Genomic DNA, 15,058 nt, shown 5'->3' on the forward strand with positions numbered 1-15,058 from the left:
GCAGAGAGGCAGGTAGAGAGACAGGAGGAAGTAGGCTCCCTGCTGAGCAGAGAGCCCCATGCAGGGCTCGATCCCAGGACCCTGAGATCATGACCTGAGCTGAAGGCAGAGGCTTAACCCACTGAGCCACCCAGGCGCCCCTGAAATAAATCCTTTTTGAACTCCAGTCTTCAAAGGCATAATCACTCATACTGGCCTAACCTAGTTTAGAATATCTTAGCAGGTCCTGCCTAGATGGTCTAGCATCTTGCTTTAAGATGTGTGGTTTTCACCAACTATTGAGAGTATTCTAGTGTTTAGGTCTCTATCAAAATTCTGTGGCAAGAAAAACTCATCCATCCTTCTGTTACATCTAGCATCATACCTGACCCATGAAAATAGGAAGGCTCTGTATCTATATCTCCCTCCTTTTTACACCTGGGACCTTGAGTGAAATCATTTAAGATCAGTGGGTCTGGGTTTAGAATTAGAATAATATCTTTCTTATTGGCAGAGGACATGAACAGACATTTCTGCAAAGAATATATCCAAATGGCAAATAGACACATGAAAAAGTGTTCAACATCACTTGGAATCAGGGAAATACAAATCAAAACCACAATGAGATACCACCTCACACCTGTCAGAATGGCTAGAATTAACAAGTCAGGAAACGTATGTGGAGGTTCCTCAAAAAGTTGAAAATATGGGGCGCCTGGGTGGCTCAGTGCTTTAAAGCCTCTGCCTTCGGCTCAGGTCATGATCCCAACATCCTGGGATGGAACCTTGCGTCAGGCTCTCTGCTCAGCAGGGAAACTGCTTCCCTTCTGCTCTCTCTGCCTACCTGTGATCTGTCTGTCAAATAAATAATTTTTTTTTTTAAAGTTGAAAATAGAGCTACCCTATGACCCAGCAAACGCACTACTGGGTATTTACTTTAAAGATACAAATGTAGTGATCCAAAGGGGCACATTCATCCCAATGTTTATAGCAGCAAGACTGATGAGTCACAGACCTGTACCCCTGAAACAAATAATATATTATATGTTAATGAAAAAAATTTTTAAAAATAGTATCTTTCTTTCAACTTTGCAACGTTGTTAAGAAGAGCAAGAAACACCATTTCCTTACACCATACACAAAAATAGACTCAAAATGGATGAAGGACCTCAATGTGAGGAAGGAATCCATCAAAATCCTTGAGGAGAAAACAGGCAGCAACCTCTTCAAACTCAGCCAAAGCAACTTCTTCCTAGGAACATCACCAAAGGCAAGGGAAGCAGGCCAAAATGAACTATTGGGACTTCATCAAGATCAAAAGATTTTGCACAGCAAAGGAAACAGTTAACAAAACTGAAAGACAACTGACAGAATGGGAGAAGATATTTGCAAACAACATATCAGATAAAGGGCTAGTATCCAAAATCTATAAAGAACTTATCAAAATCAACACCCAAAGAACAAATAAAAATAATCCAATCAAGAAATGGGCAGAGGACATGAACAGACATTTTTGCAAAGAAGACATCCAGATGGCCAACAGACACATGAAAAAGTGCTCCACATCACTCGGCATCAGAAAAGTACAAATCAAAACCACAATGAGATATCACCTCACGCCAGTCAGAATGGCTAAAATTAACAAGTCAGGAAATGACAGATGCTGGTGAAGATGCGGAGAAAGGGGAACCCTCCTACACTGTTGGTGGGAATGCAAGCTGGTGCAACCACTCTGGAAAACAGCATGGAGGTTCCTCAAAAAGTTGAATACGTGTGTAAACCTGGCGATTCACAGACCTGTACCCCTGGGGCTAATAATGCATTATATGTTATTTAGAAAATGAAAAAAAATTGTAAAAAAAAAAGAAGAGCAAGAAACAAGATGGGTGAACAAGTGCTTTATACACAAAAAGTCTAGAAAAATGTAACTTACTATTAGGATATAAGAATAGCAATTTTGTCAGAAACAGTTGACCCCTTGACCTATTTTCATTCCTATCTAATATATCTGTAAACCTGGAACAATAAGGACAAGGTTCCAATGACCATGAACAAAAGTCATAGAGAAGGTAAATACTATCTTGTTTGCACACCCTCTATTAGACCTGAGGTTTGATTGCTGTAATGTGTATAACGTACAGAATGAAAGTTTGAGGTTCCTACATCTCATAGTTCTCTTCATCTAACTTTCTCCCACAGCCCAGAGACCAAGGACATTTTCATTTAGAAGTCAAAAATAAATGTTTTTCTAAGAGTCAAAGATGCTAAGTACATGCCAGGCAATGTGTGCTTTGCCCAACTTGCTCTTGTCCTGACCCACATAGCCCCATGGCTTGAGAAAGCAAGGCTAAGCTGGGTTTGGTGGAGCAGGGCTGAGTGGCTACTGACAGAGTTGAGTATCAGACTCAGGAATCCCTCCATGGGCTGGCTAATGACCCAAAAGGCAGCCTGGTGCAAAGGCAAGAGGCCAAAGTGGAAACTGAGGAAACCACCAGAATGCCCTTGAGGTCTGAGCTGTAGGGAAAAAAGACACTGAGCAGCACAAAATCAGGATGCCAGTGAGACACTGGTGTGTGTGTGTGTGTGTGTGTGAGCGAGAGAGAGAGAGCCAGAGGCAGAGAGAGGAGGGAGGAGGATGTCTTGCTTTAGAGCTGTCTTGGTTCCTGTAAGTATCCTTGATTCCATTTCCAGGCAGCTGCATCATTATAATAAATGTCCATTTTCCCGGCTATCCTTATTATTCTCTATCCACTGTAACTATAAAAGGCAGGAAGAAACAAGCATAAGCCCAGATAAGCTAATTGATTCCCATCACCCTGGAGAACTGAGAATCTTCAAGACTCATGTCCAGCATAGAATTATGGATCTTCCTAAGCTTGCCTTATTTGGACATTTTCCAAATAGGGCTATTTCAAAATAACCCTGCTTTTGGGGGCAGGGTGTGATACAAACCCAGTCTTCTCAACACATTTGCATCTGCCCTAGTCAAATTACCAGCTCTTCAGCCCCAAGACCATCCTATAAGGTTGAACTGAGTCTTCAACTAGCCCAAAGTTCTTGACGTTGTAGGACACAATTTGGGGGCTATGGAGAGGTGAGCTCCTGCCTTACGCCAATTGGGTAGGTACCTAAATAGCCAAGGAGTAACCCACTCATGGCAATTCAAACAGGAAGTACTCATGCAATGAATATTCCTTTGGGAACTGGGTCACACAAATGTTAGGAGAATAATACCAGCGTGTTTTAATAACTCACAACTCGACCCCCTTATGACAAATATAAAGGATTTGAAATCAAGGAACTAGATTCAAAGTCTCACTCTGAGTAAGTCAGTTAACCTCTAGGAGTTTCTCCCCCTCTGTAGAGTAGAGATAGTACCACTTAGTTCACAGGGTTGTTGTGAAGTTTAAAGGAGATATATGATGCGGCAACAGCATCTTAACAGCCCGAACAGTATCCTGAGCACTTGTGATGTGCCAGACACTGAGTTAACCACTTGATTTGCTTTATCTCATTTAATTTCTCCAATAACCTTATGACTAAGTCACCTGCCCAAGTACCCAACACAGCATGGAGGGGTGGTGCCAGCGAAGAACTCCTCCCTTTATTTTTCCATGTTTCACTAGGAGGAAAATTCCCGATCTAAAGAAATCAGCAGCAACTACTTACTGGGGGTTCATCAGTTCCAAGTCTCCAATATGTTGAATTACACAGTTTTTTTATGTCCTCAGGACCCTCTATATCATAATCTTTTGGATAGGCTTCTCTGTCATGGTGCCTTAAAAAATAAATTAGAATCTGTTAGGTGGTGAGGGTTTTTTTTTTAAATACCTATTGCATTTAAATTTTTAAAAAATTATCCAATGAAAATGTACTGTATTTGGGTTAAAGCCTCTGCCTTTCACTCAGGTCATGATCCCAGGGTCCTGGAATCGAGCCCCGCCTCGGGCTCTCTGCTTGGCGTGGAGCCTGCTTCCTCCTCTCTCTCTGCCTGCCTCTCTCGCTACTTGTGATCTCTATCTGTCAAATAAATAAATAAAATCTTTTTAAAAAAAAAGAAAAGAAAATGTACTTTATTTGTGACATTGTTTTAATTATAAATTCATTGGATGTGGGACATATAAAGTATTTTCCATCTCTTTTCAAGTAACGCTGAGGGTACTTCCTAAAAACAACGCAGTACATGTGATAAAACTAATAATATCATAAGAACAATATTTATCCAACACAACGATTACTCAGTGACTCCAATGAAGTGAACCTTATTTAATAATGTAGATTAGTTACCAAAAGTAAATTCTAAAATAAGACATGGTAATAAATTAGAAAGGCAACTTGACACTTTAGCAATTCTTTCTACCATGAATTTTAATTAAAAGTTTTTTTTTTAAATGAGAAAGAGCAAAGTATCTGCTCATATGGATTTATAACAGGTGCTTCCTGCTTCTAAAGAGGGTTTAAAGGAAGCTGACAATAAAACATAAGCTGGAAAAAACATGTAGACAGAAGAGGAAAAACAAATTCCAAACATCTTGACTGAAAGTGTGGATAGAAATAATAATATAGGAGGGATTGGGAAGAGGGGAAGAAAAAGGAAAAGGAGTGTGCTGCAGCAGAAGTAGCTATTTTTACATAGCTTTCTTTGGTAAGATAAAGGAAGCTGAACCCAAACATCCCTCAGAAGGGGCCTTGCTATTGAGGGATACAGGGCTAGGACTGTGTAAGGGATACTGAGGAACCCCAGAATCCACCCATCCATCCATCCAGCCAGCCAGCCAGCCAGCCAGCCAGCATCCAGCCATCCAGCCAGTCATCCAATTGTCCACTCATTCAGTCAATACTTTAAGTATCTACTATACGCCAGGCAGGGGACACAATGGGGACTAAGCCTGATGCAGTCCACCTTCATTGCTCACACTCTGGTGAAAGACACAAGAAAATTCTACAATGTGGGCACAGGGTCATGGAAGCAGAATGGCATCCACTCACCTGGATGGGGCACTCTAAGTCAGGAGGCCTTTTAGGACCTGACCCCCCCACCTCATTCCACTGTATTAGGACTGGGACCCAGCACTGCATTCAAACTACAGCCCTGCCTTTCTGCCTCTGAGATGAGAGCAGAATACTGCATAGAACACAGCAGCAAGGGAGCCGGGGTGGTGCAGCAGAGCTCAGACACGTGAACCCTCTTCCTTCTTCACATCTGAGCATTAAACTGCAAAATACTAAAAGCATTTTGGTACCATAGCAGCATTTTCTGAGAACCTCCCAGGAAGCTCTCACTTTAGTCCTTAGGGGGAATACTGAACAACATCAAGAACCAGGAGTGGCTCTTGGGGCCAGGGGTTTGAGTCATTGCTCACGTTCTAGCTGTATGATTTTGGGCAAGTCACTTAACCTTTCTGTGTTTCCATTTCCACATGTGTGAAATGAGGACAGATGTAATACCAATAAGATTTTTGCAAAATGAAAAATACAAAAGCAGAACATCCTTCAAATACTGTAAAGTATCATAAACACCTATGTATAATTTAAATTTAAAGTATCATGGGGCGCCTGGGTGGCTCAGTGGGTTAAACCTCTGCCTTCGGCTCAGGTCATGATCTCAGGGTCCTGGGATCGAGCCCCACATCGGGCTCTCTGCTCAGCAGGGAGCCTGCTTCCCCCTCTCTCTCTCTCTACTTGCCTCTCTATCTACTTGTGATCTCTCTATATATACCAAATAAATAAAATCTTAAAAAAAAATAAAGTATCATAAATACCTATGTATAATTTAAAACACCTATGTATAATTTAAAAAATTCTGGTGTACAAGAATTGCAACTTTATTTTTTTCTTAATTGTACTTAATCTTTGCCAAGTGCTCATATTGCTAAGACGGAAAAACCTTAATCTTGGTCAATTCTGGATCTCTTCCCACTCTCAAGGGCCTGTGTGGTGCCACATGCCAAGAATCCATCTTTGTTGTTATCATCTCTCCCTGCTGACATCGGTGGAGACCTCCTCATTCTCCTGTGGTCCTCCATTACGGATGCAAGCAAATCTCTGCTATGCCCTTCTGGTCCTGCCACATAGACTCCTGCTTAGACTGGCGCTCTGCCACAAGTGTGCCATTATCTAGGCCAACAGGAATATTCATGTGTCCCTCTCCACCTGTGTCTGGAAAACAGATGCCATTCCTGAGTTGTCTGCCTAGCCCCTCAAGGTTTCATGTCGCCCCCTGACACTGGGCTTGGAAGACACACACACACCCCACAGTTCGACAGCTCCAAAACCATTACCCTGGGAATGGAGGGCTAGGCAGGGATAAGTCTCATCTGCTCAAGAATTTCTAAACCTTTAACCTTTCCAATTTGGAGTCCCAGACAAACACACACATTTTCAACTTCTCTGCTACCCTCTGTCTTCATTCCATGAACTCATCTATCACGGGACAAGGTAGCCCGGCTCTTCACCTGTTCTTCCAAATTTATAGTGTCATCCTAAGACCCAAGCTTTTGAATACCAAACCCAAGAATTTGGAGTTTTTGTTGCCTGCTGGGTCTTTCTTCCCCGGGGCAATAAAACCAGAATATCTCCCCAGGAGCATAAGAATGAAGAGGAAAAGCACAGTTAACATTTCAGTATGTGATCCTAGTGCCCACTTCTTCACAGGCCACAGTGGGCATAGTGCCCAGTGTCCAGAGTGTTTTAAAACATAGGAGTGTCTTAACTATTTTTTTAATCAGCAAAAAAAGAATATAATACATCTTAGATTGTATCCATCTTTATACCAATGTAGTTATAAACTATCATTTTTAACGTTTTTTAATGGAGGAAGGAGCCCATGAAGGCAAAGATAATTAGTGCCCATGAAAGTCAAAATGTACAATATATTTTTAAGTTGTATTATAACCAGATTATTTAAAAAGATGCAGGTATGTTCCTTCACTTAAAGCAATCTCAGTCCTAAAAGTCCAGCACTGAAAACATGAATCTACAATGAAATTCTTTCTGTGGAAAACAGAGCTAATACACCTGGCCTCCCCTAATGCCAGCCCAGTTGCCCACAAATGAGCCCACAGTCTGCAGGCTCTGAGAGATACATAGCTAAAGAAGACCTGCCCCTACTTCTAAGAGACTGCCAGCCTAGCAAAGAGGAACAAACATGCTAAAAAAATTATAAAGTATATAAAATATAATATAAAAAATAAATATGTTTAACATGGAAAAAATATAGTAAAGTGATTAGGGTATTATAAAGAAAATGACAGACTTAATCAACTCTTGATTTTATTATGTCAGGTGAACACTGACTTGTGCCTCAGTTTCCTTGAGATGAACTGAGGAAACAAATGAATCAATGGACTGAGAGTCTCAAGTGACAAGTGACATGTAAATGCAAAATATTATTATGGGTAATAATATTGTGCCTATCAATCATATGCTTTAGTTTAGTTTCAATACTTGTTAATGCCAAATTAAACCTTAGAGCATCTTTATGAGACATATATCAAGGTATTATAATATATAATAAAGTAAAATTCACACACACACTTTATATAGCCTTGTTCTCCTTGTTACATGCATTTATTGATGGTCACCATACATACATACAACCAGCCATAACCTGCCATTTACTGCAACAAAAATTCAATGAGAAAATAATAAAATAAAAATAATAATAAAATTTACAATGTCTTTGGAGTAGTAACTTTCAAACTTTTTGAGTATAACCCCCTCACCCCAGCCCATCTTGAGACACTGGCCAATGTCTGAAGACTTTTTTGGTTGTCGCATCAGGGTGGGTGGGTTGTTACTGGCCTCCAGTGGGTAGAGGCCAGTGATGCTGCTAAACATCCTACCATGCAAAGAACCCAACCCCCATAACAAAGAAATATCTGGCTCAAAATGTCAAAAATGTCAAGGTTAAAAAAGCTCCAGGGAACAGTTATATACCAGACTTAGATCAGTGGTTCCCAAAGGTGTTTCATAGAGTAGCAAAATATTCCCCCCAAATCTGTAGAACCAACATATAATTGCCAACTTTTGTTTTGACAGGAGCATTAAAAATAAAATAACCATCTACCACCTTTAATAGGAAGACCTCTAACACCAAAGATAAGTAAAAACAATCTCAGAGTCCTTTAAACTGAATAAATTTAGCTATACAAATAACTTGCTACATTGTCTTTATAGTTCGTCTTATCACCTTGGATTAGTAATAAGGTCATTGTTGACCAGTACTGGTCTAGTCTACTGACTGACTTCTGCAGATATTAATTTGTCCAGACATGAATTTGACAGCAGCTGGTCAGCAGTCAGTTCAAGGTCAAAGCTGCTTGAATACAGGTATTCTGTGATGCTGACTGAAGGAAGAACTATGTCTTCCATGACAAGCATGCAGGTATTGGATGACCTTCTTGCTGGGAGAAGAGTCCACAGGGCTCCCTGCCATCGGTGCCAGAATCTTCCTTCACAAGCAGTCTTTTTTTTTTCTTTTCAGCGTAACAGAATTCATTGTTTATGCACCACACCCAGTGCTCCATGCAATACGTGTACCCTCCATAATACCCACCACCTGGCTCACCCACCCTCCCACCCCCCACACCTGCAAAACCCTCAGATTGTTTTTCAGAGTCCATAGTCTCTTGTGGTTCACCTCCCCTTCCAATTTCCCTCAACTCCCTTCTCCTCTCCATCTCCCTATGTCCTCCATGTTCTTTGTTATGCTCCACAAATAAGTAAAACCATATGATAATTGACTCTCTCTGCTTGACTTATTTCACTCAGCATAATCTCTTCCAGTCCCATCCATGTTGCTACAAAAGTTGGGTATTCATCCTTTCTGATGGAGGCATAATACTCCATCGTGTATATGGACCACATCTTCCTTACCCATTTGTCCATTGGAGGGCATCTTGGTTCTTTCCACAGTTTGGCGACCATGGCCATTGCTGCTATAAACATTGGGGTACAGATGGCCCTTCTTTTCACTACATCTGTATCTTTGGGGTAAATACCCAGTAGTGCAATTGCAGGGTTATAGGGAAGCTCTATTTTTTTGTTTGTTTATTTTCAGCGTAACAGTGTTCATTGTTTTTGCACCACACCCAGTGCTCCATGCAGTACGTGCCCTCCCTATTACCCACCAGCTGGTTCCTCAACCTCCCACCCCCCCGCCCCTTCAAAACCCTCTGGTTGTTTTTCAGAGTCCATAGTCTCTCATGATTCATCTCCCCTTCCAGTTTCCCTCAACTCCCTCTCGTCTCCATCTCCCCATGTCCTCCGTGTTCTTTGTTATGCTCCACAAATAAGTGAAACCATATGATACTTGACCCTCTCTGCTTGACTTATTTCGCTCAGCATAATCTCTTCCAGTCCCGTCCATGTTGCTACAAAAGTTGGGTATTCATCCTTTCTGATGGAGGCATAATACTCCATTGTGTATATGGACCACATCCTCCTTATCCATTCATCCGTTGAAGGGCATCTTGGTTCTTTCCACAGTGTGGCGACCGTGGCCATTGCTGCAATAAACATTGGAGTACAGATGGCCCTTCTTTTCACTACATCTGTATCTTTGGGGTAAATAACCAGCAGTGCAATTGCAGGGTCATAGGGAAGCTCTATTCTTAATTTCTTGAGGAATCTCCACACTGTTCTCCAAAGTGGCTGCACCAACTTGCATTCCCACCAACAGTGTAAGAGGGTTCCCCTTTCTCCACATCCTCTCCAGCACACGCTGTTTCCTGTCTTGCTAATTTTGGCCATTCTAACTGGTGTAACGTGGTATCTCAATGCGGTTTTAATTTGAATCTCCCTGATGGCTAGTGATGGTGAACATTTTTTCATGTGTCTGATAGCCATTTGTATGTGACAAGCAGTCTTGCTTCTACTTAGGACCTTGCTGTATCAAGGCCAGAGCTGAGTGCTGTGACTCTTTCTTTATAGAAGAAATCTTTATGTAAGACATCCTCAATTATAAGAGATGTTGTGGAAGAGACAGTATGAATACGAATAGAACTGGGAATGGGGAAAGGACTGACAGGACAGGATCAGAGCTGCCAACTGTATGAAAAGGAGCTTCGAACTATGACCCTGTAGTCAGAAATGGCACTTAGACTGCTACAGAGGGGATTAAGATCAATACAATCTACTAGGTCAAAGATAGCATGAGCAGGTCCGATTCTGAACAAATGCCCAACATATGCACTCGGCATGTAACCTCCTACCACCAACTCCGTATCACCTGAACGCTTGAGTCCTGTTCTTCCTATCTCTTCAGGCCTAATGGAGTCCCAAGAAATGCCTTGTCGAGAGAGACAAGGGTCTCTTTCTGGGGTCCTTCGGGAGCTGGGGTATCCTATCATAAGAGTTAGATGACTCCACATCAAATTTGATTGGCAAGCCCCCCTTGAGTAAACACATACAGCCTAAAGTGAGTTGCAGAACTAAACAAATTTGAGTCCAGAGCATTCTTGGGCAAGGACCTGCAGCTCCCCTCAGGCTGCCCCAAGCCAGAGTGGTCCAGCTCCCAGTAGAGGACGGCGTGGGGTTAGGTCACAGGATTCCCGCCGCAGGAAAAGTGACCAAGTTGTATTCTAGTGGACTAAGTGACACTCACATTTCACTAAAGTTTACCTTTACTTTCCATGGTCCCACATCTATGTGGGGGCAACAAAGTGGAGGCTTGCAACAAAACTTGTATCTCTGCTCCACCTTTCACATTCTTTTTCTTTATAATTATGTATTAATGAATCTGCCTTCTCATTAGACTCAGAGTATCTTAGATACAGGAATTATTCTTTATTCATCTTTGTGATCTCAGTGCCTAGCATAGTCTAAAATATTATAAATGCTCATTAAATCTTCACTGATTGATTGATTGAATGTTCTTACATTGTATTACTGTTGAAATGTTGAAATGTTGAAAGCAGAGGCTTTCAAATGTGTTTATAAAAATAAAAAGCATCCCAGCCCGCTCTGCAAAAGCACATATAAAGAAGGAGTGATTATGCATATAGAGATGCTGGTCCTTTGCAACAAAAACTTGTCTCCAGAGGAATTATAAACCTACTTGCTGAATGGGAAAGCTCTCGGCATACATATGCATAACACTGATTGCAACTGGGGTGTGAATCTGAGCAATATCTGACATGAGAACAATGAAAATCCCAGCCCTTCGAGCTTCTAGTTCCTTGACAAGAGACACATTTTCTTTGTGGATTTCAAAGATGTTAAAAATGTTTTGTTAAGACTCCAGATGGAAGAATATATTAATTTTAAATTTTAGAATTATTAATGTAGATCACAACTACTCTGTCAGTTATTGTATTTTCTGATATAAATCTAACCCACATGAGAAGAGAAAGATATCTTTTTTATTAGGTTTTATAAACATCTGCTATCTAGAACTTTAAAAGAAAATTACCCCAGAGAGTCAGCTCTATTTCCTGACACCTCAGAAGCATAAAGCCAATAGAATCAAAGGCTACAAAGAAACATTTGACAATGCTCTTTAAAGATTTCATGGGAAAATGATTTACATGCCAAGGTAATGTTATTTTAGTGGCACATTCATCAAACTGACAAATGAACACTTTTAGATGTATTTGCAGAGTCACAAGGAAAATCTTATGTCCTCGGGAGAAATGGTGACATATCAGATTTATGAAGAGGGTCTTTGGTTTTCAATGTCTCATGGTCTATGTGATTTGTGCATCTATAACCTGAAACCATGGAATCTGAATCCTAAACTGCACTCAAAAGAAAACCATCTGATGAAGGCTGGTACGTGAAGTCATTTCCTTCACCGGACATGTATTGAGGGCCATATATTGAATGACATATATTGAATGAATGAGACCCATCATTATTAAGGATGTTCTTCATAGAAAGTTTTCAGAAACAGGAGGCCCTATGGAGAATATTGGGAGGAAACAAAAAAGAATATAGTAGTGGGAGCCTGTGTCTAAACAGTTTAAATGTCATTAGTCTGAGTAACTGCCAAACACATGACTTTGAAAACAGCTGAAGGGACATGTATAAGACATGGTGCTACTATAAGACATAAGATTTTCCTTGTGACTCTGCAAATACATCTAAAAGTGTTCATTTGTCAGTTTGATGATTAATCAATTAATCTACCTGGAACATTTTCAGACGGAAATGAGGTACTAAGTACCTGGGAGTGGTGAAAACCAGGATTGTCCTGGCCAAATCAGAATTAAGACATTCCATAATACCGTGTTTCACCAAGTGGATCTCACTGATCTTAAAATCCTAGGATGCTTCTCGGGGTTTCTCTGATTCTCCCCTCCAGAATCAACTTATATCAACTGGCTAAAGACACTCTAGGAGGTAGAAGAGTAAGACTAAAGAGAGACAGCATTTTTTAAAGTGTATGACACATTAGTAATTATAGTAGTCCAAAGAAAACCTGACAGTGTATCTTTTATGAATGGAATGAAGACCAGTTTGCCCCCCTGCAAAACAAAAAGCAAACATCTGATTACTTGTATGAGCTCCTTCCCTATAGTTTTAATATTACTGGTTGAAATAATTTGAATGAACTCTACTAGAATAATCTCAAAAGATTGTATTATATGAGCTTAAGTCCCTTTTATTTATTTATTTTCAGCATAACAGAATTCATTGTTTATGCACCACACCCAGTGCTCCATGCAATACGTGTACCCTCCATAATACCCACCACCTGGCTCACCCAACCTCCCACCCCCCACACCTGCAAAACCCTCAGGTTGTTTTTCAGAGTCCATAGTCTCTCGTGGTTCACCTCCCCTTCCAATTTCCCTCAACTCCCTTCTCCTCTTCATCTCCCTATGTCCTCCATGTTCTTTGTTATGCTCCACAAATAAGTGAAACCATATGATAATTGACTCTCTCTGTTTGACTTATTTCACTCAGCATAATCTCTTCCAGTCCCATCCATATTGCTACAAAAGTTGGGTATTCATCCTTTCTGATGGAGGCATAATACTCCATCGTGTATATGGACCACATCTTCCTTACCCATTTGTCCATTGGAGGGCATCTTGGTTCTTTCCACAGTTTGGCAACCATGGCCATTGCTGCTATAAACATTGGGGTACAGATGGCCCTTCTTTTCACTACATCTGTATCTTTGGGGTAAATACCCAGTAGTGCAATTGCAGGGTCATAGGGAAGCTCTATTTTTAATTTCTTAAGGAATCTCCACACTGTTCTCCAAACTTGCATTCCCACTAACAATGTAAGAGGGTTCCCCTTTTCTACATCCTCTCCAACACACATTGTTTCCTGTCTTGCTAATTTTGGCCATTCTAACTGGTGTAAGGTGGTATCTCAATGTGGTATAAGGTGGTATCTCAATCTCAATGTGGCTAGTGATGATGAACATTTTTTCACGTGTCTGATAGCCATTTGTATGTCTTCATTAGAGAAGTGTCTGTTCATGTCTTCTGCCCATTTTTTGACATGATTATCTCTTTTGTGTGTGTTGAGTTTGAGAAGTTCTCTATAGATCCTGGATATCGACCTTTTGTCTGTACTGTCATTTGCAAATATCTTCTCCCATTCCGTGGGTTGCCTCTTTGTTTTGTTGACTGTTTCCTTTACTGTGCAGAAGCTTTTGATCTTGATGAAGTCCCAAGAGTTCATTTTCACTTTTGTTTCCTTTGCCTTTGGAGACATATCTTGAAAGAAGTTGCTATGGCTGATATCGAAGAGGTTACTGCCTATGTTCTCCTCTAGGATTCTGATGGATTCCCGTCTCACGTTGAGGTCTTTTACCCATATTGAGTTTATCTTTGTGTACGGTGTACTCTTACGGTGTAAGAGAATGGTTGAGTTTCATTCTTCTACTTATACCTGTCCAATTTTCCCAGCACCATTTATTGAAGAGACTGTCTTTTTTTCCACTGTATATTTTTTCCTGCTTTGTCGAAGATTATTTGACCATAGAGTTGAAGGTCCATATCTGGCCTCTCTACTCTGTTCCACAGGTCTATGTGTCTGTTTTTATGCCAGTTCCATGCTGTCTTGGTGATCACAGCTTTGTAATAAAGGTTGAAATCAGGTAACGAGATGCCCCCAGTTCTGTTTTTCTTTTTCAACATGTCCTTAGCAATTCGGGGTCTCTTCTGATTCCATACAAATTTTAGGATTATTTGCTCCAGCTCTTTGAAAAATACGGGTGGAATTTTGATCGGAATGGCATTAAAAGTATAGATTGCTCCAGGCAGTATAGACATTTTAACAATGTTTATTCTTCAGGTCCAAGAGATGGTCTTCCATCTTTTTGTGTCTTCTTCAATTTCTTTCTGTAGTTCCTCAAGTACAGATCCTTTACCTCTTTGGTTAGGTTTATGCCCAGGTATCTTATGGTTCTATAGTAAATGGAATCAATTCTCTAATTTCCCTTTCTGTATTTTCATTGTTATTGTATAAGAAAGCAACTGATTTCTGTACATTGATTTTGTATCCTGCCACATTACTGAATTGCTGTATGTGTTCTAGTTGTTTGGGGGTGGAGTCTTTTGGGTTTTCCATATAAAGTATCATGTCATCTGTGAAGAGAGAGAGTTTGACTTCTTCATTGTCAATTTGGATACCTTTTATTTCTCTTTGTTGTCTGAATGCTGTTGCTAGGACTTCTAATACTATGTTGAACAAGAGCGGTGAGAGTGGGCATCCTTGTCATGTTCCTGATCTCAATGGGAAGGCTGTGAGTTTTTTCCCATTGAGGATGATATTTGCTGTGGGTTTTTCATAGATAGATTTTATGAAGTTCAGGAATGTTCCCTCTATCCCTATACTTTGAATCATTTTAATCAGGAATGGATGCTGTATCTTGTCAAAGATGCCTTTTCTGCATCAATTGAGAGGACCATGTGGTTCTTCTCTCTTCTCTTATTGATTTGTTCTATCACACTGATTGATTTGCAAATGTTGAACCATCCTTGTAACCCAGGGATGAATCCCACCCAGTCACGGTGGATAATCTTTTTAATGTGCTGTTGGATCCTATTTGCTGGGATCTTGTTGAGAATCTTAGAATCCATATTCATCAGTGATATTGGTCTGAAATTCTCCTTTT

At 40.5% G+C, this 15,058-nt stretch overlaps 1 protein-coding gene across 3 annotated transcripts in view; it reads right to left on the bottom strand.

Annotated features, from left to right (window-relative positions):
• The window catches only part of CFAP95 (cilia and flagella associated protein 95), a 122,372-nt gene that overhangs the window by 47,493 nt on the left and 59,821 nt on the right, over nt 1–15,058 (bottom strand). The window contains exon 2 of one of the 3 annotated variants that reach the window (XM_046023258.1): nt 3,649–3,757. The exons of the other annotated variants lie outside the window; for them this stretch is intronic. Coding sequence (XP_045879214.1) covers nt 3,649–3,757 — 109 coding nt within the window. The remainder of the gene's footprint in view (nt 1–3,648; nt 3,758–15,058) is intronic. 3 annotated transcript variants of the gene reach the window in all.

This window comes from Meles meles, chromosome 11, assembly GCF_922984935.1.
Source record: "Meles meles chromosome 11, mMelMel3.1 paternal haplotype, whole genome shotgun sequence".
NCBI classification, from domain to species: Eukaryota; Metazoa; Chordata; class Mammalia; order Carnivora; family Mustelidae; genus Meles; species Meles meles.